Here is a 26180-nt window from a genome sequence, read left to right as displayed (position 1 = left end):
TGTTAAGCCTGAAGGAAACAAAAGCCCCTTATCGCAGGAATGTTGACCCTCAAAACAAGCTTGGCTGAAGGATTGTACTGTACTGATGAGACAAGGGAGGGAGTTAACAACATGGTCCCACGGCAGATATGAACAAAGTCCTACATAGCACAGGTGTAAACTTAATGAGGAAAAACAGGTGTGTGTGTGTGTGCACACATACAATCAGACATGCTCAGCCACATGCATGTATTCAATTTGCTCTTTAACTTTTATCCCACTCAGATCTCCAATGTTTTTCAGCCGTCACTTATCTCTGTTAACTCACTGAAGTGTGCGGCACTCTGGTTTCCCTGACATGCTCGCTGCCGCTTTATCATTAACTAATAAGTGCTCAGTGTGACTCTGAGAGCTAAATGATTTATATGGCAGATTCAGATGACACTCCATCCGTTAACTGCAGGCTAATTGAAGTCGTTTTGTGAGAGTGGACTGCAGTAGGGTCCAGTGGACATGAATGATGACAGAGGTTAATGAATTGTGGCTTAGTCATTGACAAACTTACAGTATGACTGATTTGTGTGTTTCTGCTCACATCGACCAAAAAAAAAAAAAAAAAAAAGATGGAGTGGAACACAGTTTACTCACTGTTGCTATGTCAGCTGACGTTTTTTTTCGTGGATATCACCCGACGAAGTTGGGGGCAAACTTCTTCACAAGATTTGAAACAGTGGGTCATTGATTTCAGAGAGAGGTAGATAAAAACAGAACTTTTTAAGTTAGTTAAAAATACTGTTTCTGGCTGAGCCATTCTTGTATTGCAGTGTAAAGACAGTTAGTGCTAGTATTTTAAGTATGAAAAAAAAATATATATATTATTTTAGACCACTCAAATTAAACTCATTCTCCTCTGTATTCTATAAAATTGTGGCTCTCATGAAGCATGCTGCCATCCTCTGCCCTGCTCTACCCTTTTGTCAAGGCAGCATCACCCCTGCCCCTCATAACTCAAGCAGGAAATGATGTGTGACGTCCACAGCTTCTCCCTGTCAGCACCAAGAACACTGTGATGGATGGATAGACGGAGGGACCAGAGTTTTAGCCAAGAAGACTGCAGAGGGCCGACTGTCCCCAGCTGTCTGGCAAACAAATAGCTTTGTTAGTCTCAGTGGTCAAGGTCAACTCGGGGAAGGAAGTAAAGTTGGAGATATGTTGGTGTGTTTGGAAAGCTAGACGTAGCATGACAGGAATCTTCATTTGACGGTAGAAACCCTGTCAAAAAACTCCTCCAGCTCTGACGTACAGAGTGTGGACTGCTGACAGACACAAAGCCTGAAGAAATGACGTGTTAGCAAAGGTGCAGAATTGAGGGGCATGAATATGAAAAGCCAAAGAGTAGATCAAGAAGTGCTAAGGGAAGGATCGGGAAAGGTTAGAGGAACACTGACAGGATACTGAGCTGGAGGAGAAGAGAGTAAGGGGGGACATCAAAGGACAGAGAAGACAAGGTGAATGCTGATTGTGTTCGAACTGTATGTGAGTGTGCACCTGAGTGTGTGACGCAGAGAGATATAAGAGAGAGAAGCAGACAACGCAGCACAATGTCCACACATTCATAGACGCACACCCACAGCTCACTGGGTTATTTATAGCCCGAGAGCTCCCAGGCATCACGTGTGTTTACACACCGCGCCTCGCACAGAGGGAACATTAGTGCGTGACATGAGAAATGTCATAAGGAACAGTGGTGGTGCCGTGTTCCTGCCCACAGAGCGAACCTAGGCTGGTTACTGCCCCCAGGAACCAGTGGTCTTTGGCCGCTAATGAGGACAAATCTTAGGAACACTGTCCCTGTGTAATGGCCCTCGATGATGCACAACGTGAAACAGCCCCAGTGCTCTGAGGTGGCTTTTATGTAGAAAGCCACAACAAATAAAAATCAGCTTTGCAAACGAAGCGCTTGAAGCAATGGCGTCAGAGTGACAATCAGAGTGCGGGCAGGTGCCAGTGTAGGAGGGGGGTCAGAGCCACAGAGTCCTTAATGAACCGTCACTGAGGATCTTAATATACACAGTGGAGCCAGACAGAAACATTGGCAGGCTGATATTAGCTGACAGTGTTAGGTTATTACAGATATTGGTATTAGCATGTGTGTGTATGTGCATATATATTTATATCTTAAAAAATCAGTATCAGTGGGCTCTATTCACAGATATTGTAATTATCCTCATGTATGAATATCGGTATTGGATCTATAAATCCTGCACTGGTCCAGCATCAATACAAAGCACTTAATTTAAAAGTAAATTGAGTGCTAAGACCCAAACGTGTTTGAACATCACATGACTTCCTATCTGTATGTTTGTACTTATTTTTGTCTTTGGATTAATCATTTTGATCAGTTAGCATGCAGGGAAGCAGCTCTGTATGTATTTTTAGTTGCCATGTCTCTGAAGCCTTGTGTTTTTTTTGTTTTTTTTTGGTTGTGTGTTTGTTTTGTGCCCATTTGCACCCAGCAGTGCAACCCAGGTGACCTTCGTGCCCTGAGGAAGGGAATGACCCTCTACCACTCAGAGTCCCAGCTGTCCTCACTGCCCCAGCGCCAGGATGCCATGCACATGGTCAGTACCCAGAAGGCTAACACACACATTCACACGCATAGACATACCCACACAAGAAGGGTACACACATATAAAGACTAACAATGAAACACACAGAGGGATGCCTACTCATACCTAACCACGTAAGCAATCATAGTCAAAGCTCAACACAATGACACTTCTTATAACAAATGTGGTTGTGTACAGAGACCGGGTTTAATTGCACACAGACACACACAGTTAATTGTAGGGAGGACTGTGCTGGTGCCTCCACAGCTGAATCAAGTCAAGTCAGCTCTAATTCACTTTACTGCTAACTCTCCAATTATACCTCCACTGGCAACGTCTCTCTCTCGTCATGTGACAGGAAGTGAAAAAAACACACACACATACAGGAAGAAAGAGGAAGAGAGGGAAGAAAGAGAAAGAATAAAAGGAGCATGGACATGAGGGGGATAAGACCGACTGGGAAAAGAAAAGAGGAAGAAGAGAGACTAAGACAGAGACAAGAAAGGAAAATGAACAAGAGTCAGCCTTCCCTGCCCTTCAGTTCCATCCTACTCCCTTGAGCCTTTTTGAACTGAATCCCACTATGAGAGTAATAATTCTCTACAATCCACTGCCACCCCTGACCCTGCCAGTGTCTGGGGAGGAGCAGCTGGATAATTGTTTTCTGACTGCTTAAGGAAGGTCAGAGTCGGGCCATGCCACTACCCCGGAGGACTAAATCTTCCCTGTGTAAAAATCAATATGTATGTTTTAATCACAGGCCCAGCATGAGGAGCGGGCCAGCTCCCACCTTTTAAGCTTATGGGTCAAACCTGCCTCCTCCTGGAGGTTTGTGTCGCTCAATAATGTCCATGAACCCTGACCCGATGAAAGGTCTCTCCCTGCAGGAGGAAGGATAAACTGCAAATTAACTTGATGGTTGTCTCCCCTCATTTAATTTCACTCTGTGGTTTCACATGAAACAAGGTCATGATATTGACCCGAGGTGTACATTTTTGCATGCATGACATCTGGTGTCGCTCTGACATTGTCAATATAAGGATCAGTTAGGAGACGGAAAATAGTTTTATGTGACAGTATTTCAGATATATTTCATTAAGTCAACCTGTGACTAGCTGCAAGCAGGGAGGACTTGCCTTTGCAGAGTCCTTCAGCAGCCGGTTACACCAACTGTTTATAAGTTCAAATTTAGCCTTGTTATAACTTCAGTGTTTATGAAGTGCTAGAAAACACTATATCTCATTTGTTTGATCTGTACAAAAACACAAAAAGTGTAAAAACAACTAATAGTGGTCTAACAGGGGATTGTATACTGGCAAAGCTGACAAATTGATACTGGCAAGTTAGTTGTATGAAGCACGGAATAACTATTTCTCGTGATTCATGTTCTCTTCTTATGATGGCTTTGTTGTCGTGACAACTCCATGGAGACATACTCAGGTTGAGCTGTGTGATAATACTAATACTTGTGTGGCTCAAGTTCAAGAAAGCTCTTGTTAGAAGATGAAGATGAAGAGAGGGAGAGAAGATGAGAGATTGTTGGGGCCAAAGACTATAACAGCAGAACTTCAGTGAACTGGACTCACGTTGTGTACTGTGTACACGTCCTAATCTATCAGCTCTCCATTTATATTTAGTCCTTTATGTCTCATTCAGGCCCAGTTTCAGGTCAGCGAGTGTGCGTGATATTGTCAGATAGAAAACAAGCGAGAAAGATGAAAAGAAAAGATGCATAGAGAATGAAAGCGGCCAGCCTGCGTGATTCTCACAAACACTTCAGCAGTTGGCTCTGATTCTGTGTGCTTGTTTATGCAGGCGAACCATCCCCAACTGTAGATCCATATGAACGGGTAAACATTGCTCGGAGCTTACTCTCTCTCTGCGCTGTCCAAATCCTCTTCTTTACTGCGCTGCTCCAATGTAGAATAAACTGAAAAGTTCGACACTATGACACATTTCACATAATAGCTTCAACCTACAGAAGAGAACATCAAAAAGAAGTGGCAGTGATTTACATATTTTTTTCATGTGATTGACTTCAAAGTCCACTGCGGAAGAGCCGTATTGAGAATTAAGCTGTTACACTTGTTGTTGTGACCTTAAAGAAGAGTCTTTAATGTGTCTGTATTCAACGAGGGGATTGTTATTCTGCATATCATTTTCTTACTAATGTTGACTTACCCCTTTAAAAATGTGGGGATGTCATAAATAGCTACCACCCTATACACCCTAGAAGTTCTTCATACCGTTTTTCACACTAAGTTTTTAGACAGCCATTATTCAAAGCCATTGTTATCAATTCATTTCAAGATTGTTGAAAAAGGGATCCTGCAGCTGTTGCAGCAGGGTCGGGTATTGAACATCAAGACTTTTCCGGTAACAACTGAAACCCAAACAGCTCAGTAAGAACAAATAAAAACGGTGAGTTGGCTGTGAAATGTAGAAAAGTTAGAAAACTTGATATATGAGAAATAAATAAATACAAAATAAAAACACTGAATGGCACAATGTATACTGGGACTGATATTTACTCTGGATTGCAACAATTTTCCTGTCAGTTCAAGTGTTCCCTCTGTTATTAAGTGCCTGTATTTGAGCACATATGAATCAAAACCTTAATAATTGCTGCTTGTGTGTAGGCAGTATTAAACATTTGAGAAGTTTGCCCTCCTTTCCTTTTGAGTGTGCTGCTGACCAGCAACCTTTTTAATGCAATAAACTGCCAAAATTCACATTAACCTTTTCATTATATATATAGCTCATGAATAAAACGCTATTCATCATTGGGCTTTCATGATTTATCAGGCAAAGGCTGGCTTTAACAAGTTTAACTGGGTGAAGAAAACATCTATTTTACCTCTATTACCATCTATTTTTGTCAGGTACGTGCATGTCAGGGCATAACCCTCAGGACTGGCCAAAAATCCATTTTTCATGAGGGTGATGTGATATGAATAGACTGTTGGGCAGTTTCCACAAACCATCTCTCTTGGCCGCAGTGAAATTATTATTTTATCTCTGTACCATTATGTTGTGTGGGCTCATTCTTGCACCCAAATGGGGGCCGGCAAATGTGTCACCAGTGAGCGGAGAATTGAACCCGGGCTAACAGAGCCACGGAGCTGTGTCTAATGCAGGACCCTGATGCCAGGTTACAATGAATGGTGCCATTGTGTGTCCCAGAGATCTCTCTGTCCCTCTAACAGTGAGCTACTGTCTGGAACTAACCAGGGGGTGGGATGAGTCAAGCAAACCCCCTGGTTCTCTTTCTGGCTGGCTGCTCCCATCACACCAGGTTAAATCATGCTGTGCAGGTAGCAGACCGGGCTGGCAGTTGAATACGTGGTGAATGCAAAGAGGGAAGAAAAACATGAGCGGAGGAGAGGTGATCTGAGCTGGGGTGAAGGGGGTGGCATTTTCAGCGCTACAGTATAAGAAATCTCCCTTGTTAAATCAGAACCAAGCACCCACTCATAAGAAGAGTGTGGTTTATTTATTTATTTATTTATTCTCACTGAGTGAAGTATCTTAGAGGGTCAGATGAAGGGCTCTGTGGGGTGGTGCTCATTTGACTCCTTGAGATGTGAGGAGATAGTTTGACAGTCTGCAGAGCATGTCCTCCAGATGTTGTGAGTTTAGACGTGGCTCTTAACATTTGTAGCCCTGTCATCCTTTCAAGTACGTCTTTGCTATTCCTGTCCAACGCTGCTGCTGTGACACAAAAACCTAAAATAATTTTTATTCCTCCTCAGGGTACAGGTCGTCTCCCAACCAGCGAGTCCTCTCCAGCCACAGGGTACCTGTCCTGCGTCCAGAAGCCTGAGGCTGTGGTTCACGCCATGAAGGTACTGAATTCACAGAGTAAAAATAAAAAAAAATTTTGACCTCAAAATGTCATAAAAAATGTCATAGTATAGTAAGGCATCAAAATCAGCCAAAAAAAGTCAAATTTTTTTTTGACCTCAAAATGTCATAAAAAACGTCATAGTATAGTAAGGCATCAAAATCGGCCAAAAAAAGTCAAAACTTTTTTTGACCTCAAAATGTCATAAAAAACGGCAGAGTATAGTAAGGCATCAAAATGGGCCAAAAAAAGTCAAACAAATTTTTCGACCTCAAAATGTCATAAAAAACGTCATGGTATAGTATGGCGTTTTTTTCGGGCAAAAAAAGTCAAAATTTTTTTCGTCCTCAAAATGTCATAAAAAACGTCATGGTATAGTATGGCGTTTTTTTCGGGCAAAAAAAGTCAATTTTTTTTTCGGCCTAAAAATGTCATAAGAAACGTCATAGTATAGTAAGGTGTCAAAATCGGCCAAAAAAAGTCAAATTTTTTTTCGGCCTCAAAATGTCATAAAAAACGTCATAGTATAGTAAGGCGTCAAAATGGGCCAAAAAAAGTCAAAATTTTTTTCAACCTCAAAATGTCAGAAAAAACGTCATAGTATAGTATGGCGTTTTTTTCGGGCAAAAAAAGTAAAAAAAAATTTCGGCCTCAAAATGTCATAAAAAATGTCATAGTATAGTATGGCGTTTTTTTCGGGCAAAAAAAGTAAAAAAATTTTTGCCTCAAAATGTCATAAAAAACGTCATAATATAGTATGGCGTTTTTTTCGGGCAAAAAGAGTCAAATTTTTTTCGGCCTCAAAATGTCATAAAAAACGTCATAGTATAGTATGGCGTTTTTTTCGGACAAAAAAAGTCAAAAATTTTTTTGGCCTCAAAATGTCATAAAAAACGTTATAGTATAGTATGGCGTTTTTTTCGGGCAAAAAAAGTCAAATTTTTTTTCGGCCTAAAAATGTCATAAAAAAACGTCATAGTATAGTAAGGCGTCAAAATCGGACAAAAAAAGTCTAATTTTTTTTCGGCCTCAAAATGTCATAAAAAACGTCATAGTATAGTAAGGCGTCAAAATGGGCCAAAAAACGTCAAAAAATTTTTCAACCTCAAAATGTCAGAAAAAACGTCATAGTATAGTATGGCGTTTTTTTCGGACAAAAAAAGTCAAAATTTTTTTCGGCCTCAAAATGTCATAAAAAACGTCATAGTATAGTAAGGCGTTTTTTTCTGGCAAAAAAAGTCCAACTTTTTTTTCGGCCTCAAAATGTCATAAAAACGTCATAGTATAGTAAGGCGTCAAAATCGGCCAAAAAAAGTCAAATTTTTTTTCGACCTCAAAATGTCAGAAAAAACGTCATAGTATAGTATGGCGTTTTTTTCGGGCAAAAAAAGTAAAAAAAATTTTCGGCCTCAAAATGTCATAAAAAACGTCATGGTATAGTATGGCGTTTTTTTCGGGTAAAAAAAGTCAAAAAATTTTTTTGGCCTCAAAATGTCATAAAAAACGTTATAGTATAGTATGGCGTTTTTTTCGGGCAAAAAAAGTCAAATTTTTTTTCGGCCTAAAAATGTCATAAAAAAACGTCATAGTATAGTAAGGCGTCAAAATCGGACAAAAAAAGTCAAATTTTTTTTCGGCCTCAAAATGTCATAAAAAACGTCATAGTATAGTAAGGCGTCAAAATGGGCCAAAAAACGTCAAAAATTTTTTCAACCTCAAAATGTCAGAAAAAACGTCATAGTATAGCATGGCGTTTTTTTTGGACAAAAAAAGTCAAAAAAATTTTTTGCCTCAAAATGTCATAAAAAACGTCATAGTATAGTAAGGCGTTTTTTTCTGGCAAAAAAAGTAAAAAAATTTTTCAGCATCAAAATGTCATAAAAAACGTCATGGTATAGTATGGCGTTTTTTTCGGGCAAAAAGAGTCAAATTTTTTTTCGGCCTCAAAATGTCATAAAAAACGTCATAGTATAGTATGGCATTTTTTTCGGACAAAAAAAGTCAAAATTTTTTTTGGCCTCAAAATGTCATAAAAAACGTCATAGTATAGTATGGCGTTTTTTTCGGCCTAAAAATGTCATAAAAAAACGTCATAGTATAGTAAGGCATCAAAATCGGACAAAAAAAGTCAAAATTTTTTTCGGCCTCAAAATGTCATAAAAAACGTCATAGTATAGTAAGGCGTTTTTTTCTGGCAAAAAAAGTCCAACTTTTTTTTCGGCCTCAAAATGTCATAAAAACGTCATAGTATAGTAAGGCGACAAAATCGGCCAAAAAAAGTCAAAAATTTTTTTGACCTCAAAATGTCATAAAAAACGTCCTAGTATAGTAAGGCGTCAAAATGGGCCAAAAAAAGTCAAAATTTTTTTCGACCTCAAAATGTCATAAAAAACGTCATAGTATAGTATGGCGTTTTTTTTCGGACAAAAACAGTCAAAATTTTTTTCTGCCTCAAAATGTCATAAAAAACGTCATAGTATAGTATGGCGTTTTTTTCGGGCAAAAAAAGTAAAAAATTTTTTCAGCATCAAAATGTCATAAAAAACGTTATAGTATAGTATGGCGTTTTTTTCGGGCAAAAAGAGTCAAATTTTTTTTCGGCCTCAAAATGTCATAAAAAACGTCATAGTATAGTAAGGGGTTTTTTTCTGGCAAAAAGAGTCAAATTTTGTTTCGGCCTCAAAATGTCATAAAAAACGTCATAGTATAGTATGGCGTTTTTTTCGGACAAAAATAGTCAAAATTTTTTTTCGGACTCAAAATGTCATAAAAAACGTCATATTATAGTATGGCGTTTTTTTCGGGCAAAAAAAGTCAAATTTTTTTTCGGCCTCAAAATGTCAGAAAAAACGTCATAGTATAGTAAGGCGTCAAAATGGGCCAAAAAAAGTCAAAAATTTTTTCAACCTCAAAATGTCATAAAAAACGTCATAGTATAGTAAGGCGTTTTTTTCGGACAAAAAAAGTCAATTTTTTTTCGACCTCGAAATGTCATAAAAAACGTCATAGTATAGTAAGGCGTCAAAATGGGCCAAAAAAAGTCAAAAATTTTTTCAACCTCAAAATGTCATAAAAAAACGTCAAAGTATAGTAAGGCGTTTTTTTCGGGCAAAAAAAGTCAAATTTTTTTTCGGCCTCAAAATGTCATAAAAAACATCATAGTATAGTATGGCGTTTTTTTCGGGCAAAAAAAATCAAATTTTTTTTCGGCCTCAAAATGTCATAAAAAAACGTCATAGTATAGTATGGCGTTTTTTTCGGGCAAAAAAAGTCAAATTTTTTTTCGGCCTCAAAATGTCATAAAAAACGTCATAGTGTACTATGGCGTTTTTTTCGGACAAAAAAAGTCAAATTTTTTTTCGGCCTCAAAATGTCATAAAAAACGTCATAGTATAGTAAGGCGTCAAAATGGGCCAAAAAAAGTCAAAATTTTTTCGACCTCAAAATGTCATAAGAAACGTCATAGTATAGTATGGCGTTTTTTTCGGACAAAAAAAGTCAAAAAAATTTTTTTGCCTCAAAATGTAATAAAAAACGTCATAGTATAGTATGGCGTTTTTTTCGGGCAAAAAAAGTCAAAATTTTTTTCGGCCTCAAAATGTCATAAAAAACGTCATAGTATAGTAAGGCCATTTTTTCGGGCAAAAAAAATCAAAAATTTTGTCGACCTCAAAATGTCATAAAAAACGTCCTAGTATAGTAAGGCGTCAAAATGGGCCAAAAAAAGTCAAAATTTTTTTCGACCTCAAAATGTCATAAAAAACGTCATAGTATAGTATGGCGTTTTTTTCGGACAAAAAAAGTAAAAAAATTTTTCGGCCTCAAAATGTCATAAAAAACGTCATAGTATAGTAAGGCGTCAAAATCGGCCAAAAAAAGTCAATTTTTTTTCAACCTTAAAAAAAAGTCAAAATTTTTTTCTGCCTCAAAATGTCATAAAAAACGTCATAGTATAGTATGGCGTTTTTTTCGGGCAAAAAAAATTAAATTTTTTTTCGGCCTCAAAATGTCATAAAAAACGTCATAGTATAGTAAGGCGTTTTTTTTGGGCAAAAAAAGTCAAAACATTTTTTTGCCTCAAAATGTCATAAAAAACGTCATAGTATAGTAAGGCGTTTTTTTCGGGCAAAAAAAAGTCAACATTTTTTTCGACCTCAAAATGTCATAAAAACCTTCATAGTATAGTAAGGCGTCAAAATCAGACAAAAAAAGTCAACATTTTTTTCGACCTCAAAATGTCATAAAAAACGTCATAGTATAGTATGGCGTTTTTTTCGGACAAAAAAGTCAATAATTTTTTCTGCCTCAAAATGTCATAAAAAACGTCATATTATAGTATGGCGTTTTTTTCGGGCAAAAAAAGTAAAAAATTTTTTCGGCATCAAAATGTCATAAAAAACGTCATAGTATAGTATGGCGTTTTTTTCGGGCAAAAAAAGTCAAATTTTTTTTCGGCCTCAAAATGTCATAAAAAACATCATAGTATAGTATGGCGTTTTTTTCGGGTAAAAAAAGTCAAATTTTTTTTCGGCCTCAAAATGTCATAAAAAACGTCATAGTATAGTATGGCGTTTTTTTCGGGCAAAAAAAGTAAAACATTTTTTCGGCATCAAAATGTCATAAAAAACGTCATAGTATAGTATGGCGTTTTTTTCGGGCAAAAAAAGTCAACGTTTTTTTCGACCTCAAAATGTCATAAAAAACGTCATAGTATAGTATGTCGTTTTTTTTCGGACAAAAAAAGTCAAAATTTTTTTCTGCCTCAAAATGTCATAAAAAACGTCATAGTATAGTATGGCGTTTTTTTTTTCGGACAAAAAAAGTCAAAATTTTTTTCTGCCTCAAAATGTCATAAAAAACGTCATAGTATAGTATGGCGTTTTTTTCGGGCAAAAAAAATTAAATTTTTTTTCGGCCTCAAAATGTCATAAAAAACGTCATAGTATAGTAAGGCGTCAAAAACGGACAAAAAAAGTCAACATTTTTTTCGACCTCAAAATGTCATAAAAAACGTCATAGTATAGTATGGCGTTTTTTTCGGACAAAAAAAGTAAAAATTTTTTTCTGCCTCAAAATGTCATAAAAAACGTCATAGTATAGTATGGCGTTTTTTTCGGGCAAAAAAAGTCCAAATTTTTTTCGGCCTCAAAATGTCATAAAAAACGTCATAGTATAGTAAGGCGTCAAAATCGGCCAAAAAAAGTCAACATTTTTTTCGACCTCAAAATGTCATAAAAAACGTCATAGTATAGTATGGCGTTTTTTTCGGGTAAAAAAAGTCAAATTTTTTTTCGGCCTCAAAATGTCATAAAAAAACGTCATAGTATAGTATGGCGTTTTTTTCGGGCAAAAAAAGTAAAACATTTTTTCGGCATCAAAATGTCATAAAAAACGTCATAGTATAGTATGGCATTTTTTTCGGGCAAAAAAAGTCCAAATTTTTTTGGGCCTCAAAATGTCATAAAAAACGTCATAGTATAGTAAGGCGTTTTTTTTGGGCAAAAAAAGTCAAAACATTTTTTTGCCTCAAAATGTCATAAAAAACGTCATAGTATAGTAAGGCGTTTTTTTCGGGCAAAAAAAAGTCAACATTTTTTTCGACCTCAAAATGTCATAAAAACCTTCATAGTATAGTAAGGCGTCAAAATCAGACAAAAAAAGTCAACATTTTTTTCGACCTCAAAATGTCATAAAAAACGTCATAGTATAGTATGGCGTTTTTTTCGGGCAAAAAAAGTAAAAAATTTTTTCGGCATCAAAATTTCATAAAAAACGTCATAGTATAGTATGGCGTTTTTTTCGGGCAAAAAAAGTCAAAATTTTTTTCGGCCTCAAAATGTCATAAAAAACGTCATAGTATAGTAAGGCGTTTTTTTTGGGCAAAAAAAGTCAAAAATTTTTTTGACCTCAAAATGTCATAAAAAACGTCATAGTATAGTATGGCGTTTTTTTCGGACAAAAAAAGTCAAATTTTTTTTCGACCTCAAAATGTCATAAAAAACGTCATAGTATAGTATGGCGTTTTTTTTGGGTAAAAAAAGTCTAAATTTTTTTCTGCCTCAAAATGTCATAAAAAACGTCATAGTATAGTAAGGCGTCAAAAACGGACAAAAAAAGTCAACATTTTTTTCGACCTCAAAATGTCATAAAAAACGTCATAGTATAGTATGGCGTTTTTTTCGGACAAAAAAAGTCTAATTTTTTTTCAGCCTCAAAATGTCATAAAAAACGTCATAGTATAGTATGGCGTTTTTTTCGGGCAAAAAAAATTAAATTTTTTTTCGGCCTCAAAATGTCATAAAAAACGTCATAGTATAGTATGGCGTTTTTTTCGGGCAAAAAAAATAAAAAAATTTTTCGGCATCAAAATGTCATAAAAAACGTCATAGTATAGTATGGCGTTTTTTTCGGGCAAAAAAAGTCCAAATTTTTTTCGGCCTCAAAATGTCATAAAAAACGTCATAGTATAGTAAGGCGTTTTTTTTGGGCAAAAAAAGTCAAAAATTTTTTTGACCTCAAAATGTCATAAAAAACGTCATAGTATAGTATGGCGTTTTTTTCGGGCAAAAAAAGTCAAATTTTTTTTCGGCCTCAAAATGTCATAAAAAACGTCATAGTATAGTAAGGCGTCAAAAACGGACAAAAAAAGTCAACATTTTTTTCGACCTCAAAATGTCATAAAAAACGTCATAGTATAGTATGGCGTTTTTTTCGGACAAAAAAAGTAAAAATTTTTTTCTGCCTCAAAATGTCATAAAAAACGTCATAGTATAGTATGGCGTTTTTTTCGGGTAAAAAAAGTCAAATTTTTTTTCGGCCTCAAAATGTCATAAAAAAACGTCATAGTATAGTATGGCGTTTTTTTCGGGCAAAAAAAGTAAAACATTTTTTCGGCATCAAAATGTCATAAAAAACGTCATAGTATAGTATGGCATTTTTTTCGGGCAAAAAAAGTCCAAATTTTTTTGGGCCTCAAAATGTCATAAAAAACGTCATAGTATAGTAAGGCGTTTTTTTTGGGCAAAAAAAGTCAAAACATTTTTTTGCCTCAAAATGTCATAAAAAACGTCATAGTATAGTAAGGCGTTTTTTTCGGGCAAAAAAAAGTCAACATTTTTTTCGACCTCAAAATGTCATAAAAACCTTCATAGTATAGTAAGGCGTCAAAATCAGACAAAAAAAGTCAACATTTTTTTCGACCTCAAAATGTCATAAAAAACGTCATAGTATAGTATGGCGTTTTTTTCGGACAAAAAAGTCAATAATTTTTTCTGCCTCAAAATGTCATAAAAAACGTCATATTATAGTATGGCGTTTTTTTCGGGCAAAAAAAGTAAAAAATTTTTTCGGCATCAAAATGTCATAAAAAACGTCATAGTATAGTATGGCGTTTTTTTCGGGCAAAAAAAGTCAAATTTTTTTTCGGCCTCAAAATGTCATAAAAAACGTCATAGTATAGTAAGGCGTTTTTTTCGGGCAAAAAAAGTCAAAAATTTTTTCGACCTCAAAATGTCATAAAAAACGTCCTAGTATAGTAAGGCATCAAAATCGGCCAAAAAAAGTCAAAATTTTTTTCGACCTCAACATTTCAGAAAAAACGTCATAGTATAGTATGGCGTTTTTTTCGGGCAAAAAAGTAAAAAAAATTTTCGGCATCAAAATGTCATAAAAAACGTCATAGTATAGTAAGACGTTTTTTTCGGGCAAAAAAAGTAAAAAATTTTTTCGGCATCAAAATGTCATAAAAAACGTCATAGTATAGTATGGCGTTTTTTTCGGGCAAAAAAAGTCCAAATTTTTTTCGGCCTCAAAATGTCATAAAAAACGTCATAGTATAGTAAGGCGTCAAAAACGGACAAAAAAAGTCAACGTTTTTTTCGACCTCAAAATGTCATAAAAAACGTCATAGTATAGTATGTCGTTTTTTTTCGGACAAAAAAAGTCAAAATTTTTTTCTGCCTCAAAATGTCATAAAAAACGTCATAGTATAGTATGGCGTTTTTTTCGGGCAAAAAAAATTAAATTTTTTTTCGGCCTCAAAATGTCATAAAAAACGTCATAGTATAGTAAGGCGTCAAAAACGGACAAAAAAAGTCAACGTTTTTTTCGACCTCAAAATGTCATAAAAAACGTCATAGTATAGTATGGCGTTTTTTTCGGGCAAAAAAAGTAAAAAATTTTTTCGGCATCAAAATTTCATAAAAAACGTCATAGTATAGTATGGCGTTTTTTTCGGGCAAAAAAAGTCAAAATTTTTTTCGGCCTCAAAATGTCATAAAAAACGTCATAGTATAGTAAGGCGTTTTTTTTGGGCAAAAAAAGTCAAAAATTTTTTTGACCTCAAAATGTCATAAAAAACGTCATAGTATAGTATGGCGTTTTTTTCGGACAAAAAAAGTCAAATTTTTTTTCGACCTCAAAATGTCATAAAAAACGTCATAGTATAGTATGGCGTTTTTTTTGGGTAAAAAAAGTCTAAATTTTTTTCTGCCTCAAAATGTCATAAAAAACGTCATAGTATAGTAAGGCGTCAAAAACGGACAAAAAAAGTCAACATTTTTTTCGACCTCAAAATGTCATAAAAAACGTCATAGTATAGTATGGCGTTTTTTTCGGACAAAAAAAGTCTAATTTTTTTTCAGCCTCAAAATGTCATAAAAAACGTCATAGTATAGTATGGCGTTTTTTTCGGGCAAAAAAAATTAAATTTTTTTTCGGCCTCAAAATGTCATAAAAAACGTCATAGTATAGTATGGCGTTTTTTTCGGGCAAAAAAAATAAAAAAATTTTTCGGCATCAAAATGTCATAAAAAACGTCATAGTATAGTATGGCGTTTTTTTCGGGCAAAAAAAGTCCAAATTTTTTTCGGCCTCAAAATGTCATAAAAAACGTCATAGTATAGTAAGGCGTTTTTTTTGGGCAAAAAAAGTCAAAAATTTTTTTGACCTCAAAATGTCATAAAAAACGTCATAGTATAGTATGGCGTTTTTTTCGGGCAAAAAAAGTCAAATTTTTTTTCGGCCTCAAAATGTCATAAAAAACGTCATAGTATAGTAAGGCGTCAAAAACGGACAAAAAAAGTCAACATTTTTTTCGACCTCAAAATGTCATAAAAAACGTCATAGTATAGTATGGCGTTTTTTTCGGACAAAAAAAGTAAAAATTTTTTTCTGCCTCAAAATGTCATAAAAAACGTCATAGTATAGTATGGCGTTTTTTTCGGGCAAAAAAAGTCCAAATTTTTTTCGGCCTCAAAATGTCATAAAAAACGTCATAGTATAGTAAGGCGTCAAAATCGGACAAAAAAAGTCAACATTTTTTTCGACCTCAAAATGTCATAAAAAACATCATAGTATAGTATGGCGTTTTTTTCGGGTAAAAAAAGTCAAATTTTTTTTCGGCCTCAAAATGTCATAAAAAACGTCATAGTATAGTATGGCGTTTTTTTCGGGCAAAAAAAGTAAAACATTTTTTCTGCCTCAAAATGTCATAAAAAACGTCATAGTATAGTATGGCGTTTTTTTCGGGCAAAAAAAGTCCAAATTTTTTTCGGCCTCAAAATGTCATAAAAAACGTCATAGTATAGTAAGGCGTCAAAATCGGCCAAAAAAAGTCAAAAATTTTTTCTGCCTCAAAATGTCATAAAAAACGTCATAGTATAGTATGGCGTTTTTTTCGGGCAAAAAAAATTAAATTTTTTTTCGGGCAAAAAAAGTAAAACATTTTTTCGGCATCAAAATGTCATAAAAAACGTCATAGTATAGTATGGCGTTTTTTTCGGGCAAAAAAAGTCAAATTTTTTTTCTGCCTCAAAATGTCATAAAAACGTCATAGTATAGTAAGGCGTCAAAATCAGACAAAAAAAGTCAACATTTTTTTCGACCTCAAAATGTCATAAAAAACGTCATAGTATAGTATGGCGTTTTTTTCGGACAAAAAAGTCAATAATTTTTTCTGCCTCAAAATGTCATAAAAAACGTCATATTATAGTATGGCGTTTTTTTCGGGCAAAAAAAGTAAAAAATTTTTTCGGCATCAAAATGTCATAAAAAACGTCATAGTATAGTATGGCGTTTTTTTCGGGCAAAAAAAGTCAAAAATTTTTTCGACCTCAAAATGTCATAAAAAACGTCCTAGTATAGTAAGGCATCAAAATCGGCCAAAAAAAGTCAAAATTTTTTTCGACCTCAACATTTCAGAAAAAACGTCATAGTATAGTATGGCGTTTTTTTCGGGCAAAAAAGTAAAAAAAATTTTCGGCATCAAAATGTCATAAAAAACGTCATAGTATAGTAAGGCGTTTTTTTCGGGCAAAAAAAGTAAAAAATTTTTTCGGCATCAAAATGTCATAAAAAACGTCATAGTATAGTATGGCGTTTTTTTCGGGCAAAAAAAGTCCAAATTTTTTTCGGCCTCAAAATGTCATAAAAAACGTCATAGTATAGTAAGGCGTCAAAAACGGACAAAAAAAGTCAACGTTTTTTTCGACCTCAAAATGTCATAAAAAACGTCATAGTATAGTATGTCGTTTTTTTTCGGACAAAAAAAGTCAAAATTTTTTTCTGCCTCAAAATGTCATAAAAAACGTCATAGTATAGTATGGCGTTTTTTTCGGGCAAAAAAAATTAAATTTTTTTTCGGCCTCAAAATGTCATAAAAAACGTCATAGTATAGTATGGCGTTTTTTTCGGGCAAAAAAAATAAAAAAATTTTTCGGCATCAAAATGTCATAAAAAACGTCATAGTATAGTATGGCGTTTTTTTCGGGCAAAAAAAGTCCAAATTTTTTTCGGCCTCAAAATGTCATAAAAAACGTCATACTATAGTAAGGCGTTTTTTTTGGGCAAAAAAAGTCAAAAATTTTTTTGAACTCAAAATGTCATAAAAAACGTCATAGTATAGTATGGCGTTTTTTTCGGGCAAAAAAAGTCAAATTTTTTTTCGGCCTCAAAATGTCATAAAAAACGTCATAGTATAGTAAGGCGTCAAAAACGGACAAAAAAAGTCAACATTTTTTTCGACCTCAAAATGTCATAAAAAACGTCATAGTATAGTATGGCGTTTTTTTCGGACAAAAAAAGTCAAATTTTTTTCTGCCTCAAAATGTCATAAAAAACGTCATAGTATAGTATGGCGTTTTTTTCGGGCAAAAAAAGTCCAAATTTTTTTCGGCCTCAAAATGTCATAAAAAACGTCATAGTATAGTAAGGCGTCAAAATCGGCCAAAAAAAGTCAACATTTTTTTCGACCTCAAAATGTCATAAAAAACATCATAGTATAGTATGGCGTTTTTTTCGGGTAAAAAAAGTCAAATTTTTTTTCGGCCTCAAAATGTCATAAAAAACGTCATAGTATAGTATGGCGTTTTTTTCGGGCAAAAAAAGTAAAACATTTTTTCTGCCTCAAAATGTCATAAAAAACGTCATAGTATAGTATGGCGTTTTTTTCGGGCAAAAAAAGTCCAAATTTTTTTCGGCCTCAAAATGTCATAAAAAACGTCATAGTATAGTAAGGCGTCAAAATCGGCCAAAAAAAGTCAACATTTTTTTCGACCTCAAAATGTCATAAAAAACATCATAGTATAGTATGGCGTTTTTTTCGGGTAAAAAAAGTCAAATTTTTTTTCGGCCTCAAAATGTCATAAAAAACGTCATAGTATAGTATGGCGTTTTTTTCGGGCAAAAAAAGTAAAACATTTTTTCGGCATCAAAATGTCATAAAAAACGTCATAGTATAGTATGGCGTTTTTTTCGGGCAAAAAAAGTCAAATTTTTTTTCTGCCTCAAAATGTCATAAAAACGTCATAGTATAGTAAGGCGTCAAAATGGGCCAAAAAAAGTCAAAAAAATTTTCGGCCTCAAAATGTCAGAAAAAACGTCATAGTATAGTATGGCGTTTTTTTCGGGCAAAAAAAGTAAAAAAAATTTTCGGCATCAAAATGTCATAAAAAACGTCATAGTATAGTATGGCGTTTTTTTCGGGCAAAAAAAGTCAAATTTTTTTTCGGCCTCAAAATGTCATAAAAAACGTCATAGTATAGTAAGGCGTCAAAAACGGACAAAAAAAGTCAACTTTTTTTCGACCTCAAAATGTCATAAAAAACGTCATAGTATAGTATGGCGTTTTTTTCGGGCAAAAAAAGTAAAAAAATTTTTCGGCATCAAAATTTCATAAAAAACGTCATAGTATAGTATGGCGTTTTTTTCGGGCAAAAAAAGTCCAAATTTTTTTCGGCCTCAAAATGTCATAAAAAACGTCATAGTATAGTAAGGCGTTTTTTTTGGGCAAAAAAAGTCAAAAATTTTTTTGACCTCAAAATGTCATAAAAAACGTCATAGTATAGTATGGCGTTTTTTTCGGGCAAAAAAAGTCCAAATTTTTTTCGGCCTCAAAATGTCATAAAAAACGTCATAGTATAGTAAGGCGTCAAAATCGGCCAAAAAAAGTCAACATTTTTTTCGACCTCAAAATGTCATAAAAAACATCATAGTATAGTATGGCGTTTTTTTCGGGTAAAAAAAGTCAAATTTTTTTTCGGCCTCAAAATGTCATAAAAAACGTCATAGTATAGTATGGCGTTTTTTTCGGGCAAAAAAAGTAAAACATTTTTTCGGCATCAAAATGTCATAAAATACGTCATAGTATAGTATGGCGTTTTTTTCGGGCAAAAAAAGTCAAATTTTTTTTCTGCCTCAAAATGTCATAAAAACGTCATAGTATAGTAAGGCGTCAAAATGGGCCAAAAAAAGTCAAAAATTTTTTCGGCCTCAAAATGTCAGAAAAAACGTCATAGTATAGTATGGCGTTTTTTTCGGGCAAAAAAAGTAAAAAAAATTTTCGGCATCAAAATGTCATAAAAAACGTCATAGTATAGTATGGCGTTTTTTTCTGGCAAAAAAAGTCAAATTTTTTTTCGGCCTCAAAATGTCATAAAAAACGTCATAGTATAGTAAGGCAATTTTTTCGGGCAAAAAAAATCAAAAATTTTGTCGACCTCAAAATGTCATAAAAAACGTCCTAGTATAGTAAGGCGTCAAAATGGGCCAAAAAAAGTCAAAATTTTTTTCGACCTCAAAATGTCATAAAAAACATCATAGTATAGTATGGCGTTTTTTTCGGGTAAAAAAAGTCAAATTTTTTTTCGGCCTCAAAATGTCATAAAAAACGTCATAGTATAGTATGGCGTTTTTTTCGGGCAAAAAAAGTAAAACATTTTTTCTGCCTCAAAATGTCATAAAAAACGTCATAGTATAGTATGGCGTTTTTTTCGGGCAAAAAAAGTCAAATTTTTTTTCGGCCTCAAAATGTCATAAAAAACGTCATAGTATAGTAAGGCGTCAAAAACGGACAAAAAAAGTCAACTTTTTTTCGACCTCAAAATGTCATAAAAAACGTCATAGTATAGTATGGCGTTTTTTTCGGGCAAAAAAAGTAAAAAAATTTTTCGGCATCAAAATTTCATAAAAAACGTCATAGTATAGTATGGCGTTTTTTTCGGGCAAAAAAAGTCCAAATTTTTTTCGGCCTCAAAATGTCATAAAAAACGTCATAGTATAGTAAGGCGTTTTTTTTGGGCAAAAAAAGTCAAAAATTTTTTTGACCTCAAAATGTCATAAAAAACGTCATAGTATAGTATGGCGTTTTTTTCGGGCAAAAAAAGTCAAATTTTTTTTCGACCTCAAAATGTCATAAAAAACGTCATAGTATAGTATGGTGTTTTTTTTGGGTAAAAAAAGTCTAAATTTTTTTCTGCCTCAAAATGTCATAAAAAACGTCATAGTATAGTAAGGCGTCAAAAACGGACAAAAAAAGTCAACATTTTTTTCGACCTCAAAATGTCATAAAAAACGTCATAGTATAGTATGGCGTTTTTTTCGGACAAAAAAAGTAAAATTTTTTTTCTGCCTCAAAATGTCATAAAAAACGTCATAGTATAGTATGGCGTTTTTTTCGGGCAAAAAAAATAAAAAATTTTTTCGGCCTCAAAATGTCATAAAAAACGTCATAGTATAGTATGGTGTTTTTTTCGGGCAAAAAAAATAAAAAAAATTTTCGGCATCAAAATGTCATAAAAAACGTCATAGTATAGTATGGCGTTTTTTTCGGGCAAAAAAAGTCCAAATTTTTTTCGGCCTCAAAATGTCATAAAAAACGTCATAGTATAGTAAGGCGTTTTTTTTGGGCAAAAAAAGTCAAAAATTTTTTTGACCTCAAAATGTCATAAAAAACATCATAGTATAGTATGGCGTTTTTTTCGGGCAAAAAAAGTCCAAATTTTTTTCGGCCTCAAAATGTCATAAAAAACGTCATAGTATAGTAAGGCGTCAAAATCGGCCAAAAAAAGTCAACATTTTTTTCGACCTCAAAATGTCATAAAAAACATCATAGTATAGTATGGCGTTTTTTTCGGGTAAAAAAAGTCAAATTTTTTTTCGGCCTCAAAATGTCATAAAAAACGTCATAGTATAGTATGGCGTTTTTTTCGGGCAAAAAAAGTAAAACATTTTTTCGGCATCAAAATGTCATAAAATACGTCATAGTATAGTATGGCGTTTTTTTCGGGCAAAAAAAGTCAAATTTTTTTTCTGCCTCAAAATGTCATAAAAACGTCATAGTATAGTAAGGCGTCAAAATGGGCCAAAAAAAGTCAAAAATTTTTTCGGCCTCAAAATGTCAGAAAAAACGTCATAGTATAGTATGGCGTTTTTTTCGGGCAAAAAAAGTAAAAAAAATTTTCGGCATCAAAATGTCATAAAAAACGTCATAGTATAGTATGGCGTTTTTTTCTGGCAAAAAAAGTCAAATTTTTTTTCGGCCTCAAAATGTCATAAAAAACGTCATAGTATAGTAAGGCAATTTTTTCGGGCAAAAAAAATCAAAAATTTTGTCGACCTCAAAATGTCATAAAAAACGTCCTAGTATAGTAAGGCGTCAAAATGGGCCAAAAAAAGTCAAAATTTTTTTCGACCTCAAAATGTCATAAAAAACGTCATAGTATAGTATGGCGTTTTTTTCGGACAAAAAAAGTAAAAAATTTTTTCGGCCTCAAAATGTCATAAAAAACGTCATAGTATAGTAAGGCGTCAAAATCGGCCAAAAAAAGTCAAATTTTTTTCGACCTTAAAAAAAAGTCAAAAATTTTTTCTGCCTCAAAATGTCATAAAAAACGTCATATTATAGTATGGCGTTTTTTTCGGGCAAAAAAGTAAAAAAAATTTTCGGCATCAAAATGTCATAAAAAACGTCATAGTATAGTATGGCATTTTTTTCGGGCAAAAGAAGTCAAAAATTTTTTCGGCCTCAAAATGTCATAAAAAACGTCATAGTATAGTAAGGCGTTTTTTTCGGGCAAAAAAAGTCAAAAATTTTTTCGACCTCAAAATGTCATAAAAAACGTCATAGTATAGTAAGGCATCAAAATCGACCAAAAAAAGTCAAAATTTTTTTCGACCTCAAAATGTCATAAAAAACGTCATAGTATAGTAAGGTATCAAAATCGGACAAAAAAAGTCATACTTTAGTATGACCTCGAAATGTCATAAAAAACGTCATAATATTGTAAGGCGTCAAAATCTGTCAAAAAAAGTCATACTTTAGTATGACCTCAAAATGTCATATAAATGGTCATACTATAGTAAGGCTTCAAAATAGTCATAGTATAGTAAGGCTTCAAGGTAGTCCAAAAAAAGTCACACTTTAGTCTCAGAATCAGAATCAGAAAATCTTTATTAATCCCTTTAGGGAAATTCTTTTATTACATACAAACTCCCAAATGAAAATGAAGAAGAAAATTGCACAGAGAATGTGTACACCAACTGAAAAAAAATGTTTCTAAGATTAAGAAGATTAATCAAACAGAAAATATAATAAAACAGAAAATAGAAAACATACATCTTCATATTTACATTATGTACATGAGGTATATGGTTTAAATGTATAAAAATAATGTATACACAGTATACAGGAATCTGTTTTTTTTAGAGTTCTGAATTATATAGCTTGATTGCGACATGCAGGAATGATTGTCTGTGTCCCTCTGTTGTGCAGCATCGAACAATGAGTCTGTTGCTGAATAAGCTTCAGTGACTGATCAGCACATGGTGGAGCGGGTGTGAAGGAGAGTCCAATATTGTCCAAACTTTGGACAACATTCTTCTCTCCAACACTGTATTCAGTGAGTCCAGTTCCTCCCCCACAACATGGCTGGCCTTCTTGATGATCTTATTGAGTCTGTTAGTGTTCTTTACCCTCAGACTGCGGCCCCAGCAGGCAAAAGTATAAAGGATGGGACTTGCCACCGCAGACTCATAAAACATGCATAGCATTGTCCGACAGATGTTGAAGGACCTCAGCCATGGCCTCAAAATATGCCAAACAAGGTCATAGTATAGTAAGGCATCAAAATCGGACAAAAAAAGTCATACTTAAGTATGACCTCAAAATGTCATAAAGAACTTCATAGTATAGTAAGGCATCAAAATCGGCCAAAAAAAGTCATACTTTAGTATGACCTCAAAATGTCATAAAAAACGTCATAGTATAGTAAGGCGTTTTTTTCGGGCAAAAAAAGTCACGTTTTTTTCGGCCTCAAAATGTCATAAAAAACGTCATAGTATAGTAAGGCGTTTTTTTCAGGGCAAAAAAAGTCAAATTTTTTTTCGACCTCAAAATGTCATAAAAAACGTCATAGTATAGTAAGGCGTTTTTTTCGGGCAAAAAAAGTCACATTTTTTTTCGGCCTCAAAATGTCATAAAAAACGTCATAGTATAGTAAGGCGTTTTTTTCGGGCAAAAAAAGTCACATTTTTTTTCGGCCTCAAAATGTCATAAAAAACGTCATAGTATAGTAAGGCGTTTTTTTCGGGCAAAAAAAGTCAAATTTTTTTTCGACCTCAAAATGTCATAAAAAACGTCATAGTATAGTATGGCGATTTTTTCGGACAAAACAATTCAAAATTTTTTTCAGCCTCAAAATGTCATAAAAAACGTCATAGTATAGTGAGGCATTTTTTTCGGGCAAAAAAAGTCAAATTTTTTTTCGACCTCAAAATGTCAGAAAAAACGTCATAGTATAGTATGGCGTTTTTTTCGGACAAAAAAAGTCAAAAATTTTTTCGGCCTCAAAATGTCATAAAAAACGTCATAGTATAGTAAGGCGTTTTTTTCGGGCAAAAAAAGTCAAATTTTTTTTCGGCCTCAAAATGTCATAAAAAACGTCATAGTATAGTAAGGCGTCAAAATCGGACAAAAAAAGTCAAAATTTTTTTCGGCCTCAAAATGTCATAAAAAACGTCATAGTATAGTAAGGCGTTTTTTTTTCGGCCAAAAAAAGTCAAATTTTTTTTCGGCCTCAAAATGTCATAAAAAACGTCATAGTATAGTAAGGCGTTCTTTTCGGGTAAAAAAAGTCAAAATTTTTTTCGACCTCAAAATGTCATAAAAAACGTCATAGTATAGTTAGGCATCAACATTGACCAAAAAAAGTCATACTTTAGTATGACCTCAAAATGTCATAAAAAATGTCATAGTATAGTAAGGCGTTTTTTTCGGGCAAAAAAAGTCAAATTTTTTTTCGACCTCAAAATGTCATAAAAAACGTCATAGTATAGTAAGGCGTCAAAATCGGCCAAAAAAATTCAAAATTTTTTTCGGCCTCAAAATGTCATAAAAAACGTCATAGTATAGTAAGGCGTCAAAATGTCATCAAAAACGTCATAGTGTAGTAAGGCGTCAAAATCGGACAAAAAAAGTCAACATTTTTTTCGACCTCAAAATGTCAGAAAAAACGTCATAGTATAGTATGGCGTTTTTTTCGGGCAAAAAAAGTCAAATTTTTTTTCGGCCTCAAAATGTCATAGTATAGTATGGCGTTTTTTTCGGGCAAAAAAACTCAAATTTTTTTTCGGCCTCAAAATGTCATAAAAAATGTCATAGTATAGTAAGGCATCAAAATCGACCAAAAAAAGTCAAAATTTTTTTCGACCTCAAAATGTCATAAAAAACGTCATAGTATAGTAAGGCGTCAAAATGTCATCAAAAACGTCATAGTGTAGTAAGGCGTCAAAATCGGACAAAAAAAGTCAACATTTTTTTCGACCTCAAAATGTCAGAAAAAACGTCATAGTATAGTATGGCGTTTTTTTCGGGCAAAAAAAGTCAAATTTTTTTTCGGCCTCAAAATGTCATAAAAAACGTCATAGTATAGTATGGCGTTTTTTTCGGGCAAAAAAACTCAAATTTTTTTTCGGCCTCAAAATGTCATAAAAAATGTCATAGTATAGTAAGGCGTTTTTTTCGGGCAAAAAAAGTCAAATTTTTTTTCAGCCTCAAAATGTCATAAAAAACGTCATAGTATAGTAAGGCGTCAAAATCGGACAAAAAAAGTCAAAAATTTTTTCGGCCTCAAAATGTCATAAAAAACGTCATAGTATAGTAAGGCGTTTTTTTCGGGCAAAAAAAGTCAAATTTTTTTTCGGCCTCAAAATGTCATAAAAAACGTCATAGTATAGTAAGGCGTCAAAATGTCATAAAAAACGTCATAGTATAGTAAGGCGTCAAAATCGGACAAAAAAAGTAAAAAATGTTTTCGGCCTCAAAATGTCATAAAAAACGTCATAGTATAGTAAGGCGTTTTTTTCGGGCAAAAAAAGTCAACATTTTTTTCGGCCTCAAAATGTCATAAAAAACATCATAGTATAGTAAGGCGTCAAAATGGGCCAAAAAAAGTCAACATTTTTTTCGACCTCAAAATGTCATAAAAAACGTCATAGTATAGTAAGGCGTCAAAATCGGCCAAAAAAAGTCAACATTTTTTTCGGCCTCAAAATGTCATAAAAAACGTCATAGTATAGTTAGGCATCAAAATTGGCCAAAAAAAGTCATACTTTAGTATGACCTCAAAATGTCATAAAAAACGTCACAGTATAGTAAGGCGTTTTTTTCGGGCAAAAAAAGTCTAATTTTTTTTCAGCCTCAAAATGTCATAAAAAACGTCATAGTATAGTAAGGCGTCAAAATGGGCCAAAAAAATTCAAAATTTTTTTCGACCTCAAAATGTCATAAAAAACGTCATAGTATAGTAAGGCGTTTTTTTCTGGCAAAAAAAGTCAAAATTTTTTTCGACCTCAAAATGTCATAAAAAATGTCATAGTATAGTAAGGCGTTTTTTTCGGGCAAAAAAAGTCAAATTTTTTTTCGGCCTCAAAATGTCATAAAAAACGTCATAGTATAGTAAGGCGTTTTTTTCGGCCAAAAAAAGTCACATTTTTTTTCAGCCTCAAAATGTCATAAAAAACGTCATAGTATAGTAAGGCGTTTTTTTCGGGCAAAAAAAGTAAAATTTTTTTTCAGCCTCAAAATGTCATAAAAAACGTCATAGTATAGTAAGGCGTTTTTTTCGGGCAAAAAAAGTCACATTTTTTTTCGGCCTCAAAATGTCATAAAAAACGTCATAGTATAGTAAGGCGTTTTTTTCGGGCAAAAAAAGTCAAATTTTTTTTCGACCTCAAAATGTCAGAAAAAACGTCATAGTATAGTATGGCGATTTTTTCGGACAAAACAATTAAAAAATTTTTTCGGCCTCAAAATGTCATAAAAAACGTCATAGTATAGTAAGGCATTTTTTTCGGGCAAAAAAAGTCAATTTTTTTTTCAACCTCAAAATGTCAGAAAAAACGTCATAGTATAGTATGGCGTTTTTTTCGGGTAAAAAAAGTCAAAATTTTTTTCGACCTCAAAATGTCTTAAA

General features: G+C 33.7%; 1 protein-coding gene across 4 annotated transcripts in view; it reads left to right on the top strand.

Annotated features, from left to right (window-relative positions):
- Positions 1-26180, top strand: part of ccdc85cb (coiled-coil domain containing 85C, b) — a 67581-nt gene that overhangs the window by 32447 nt on the left and 8954 nt on the right. For 2 of the 4 annotated variants that reach the window (XM_041064971.1, XM_041064969.1), the window contains 2 exons: positions 2496-2600; positions 6341-6433. In XM_041064971.1, the coding sequence (XP_040920905.1) occupies positions 2496-2600; positions 6341-6433 (198 nt within the window). The remainder of the gene's footprint in view (positions 1-2495; positions 2601-6340; positions 6434-26180) is intronic. The other 2 variants (XM_041064972.1, XM_041064970.1) reach the window with 1 other exon arrangement.

This window comes from Toxotes jaculatrix, chromosome 19 (genome assembly GCF_017976425.1).
Source record: "Toxotes jaculatrix isolate fToxJac2 chromosome 19, fToxJac2.pri, whole genome shotgun sequence".
NCBI lineage: Eukaryota > Metazoa > Chordata > Actinopteri > Toxotidae > Toxotes > Toxotes jaculatrix.
This window is presented reverse-complemented; position numbering and strand designations above follow the sequence as displayed.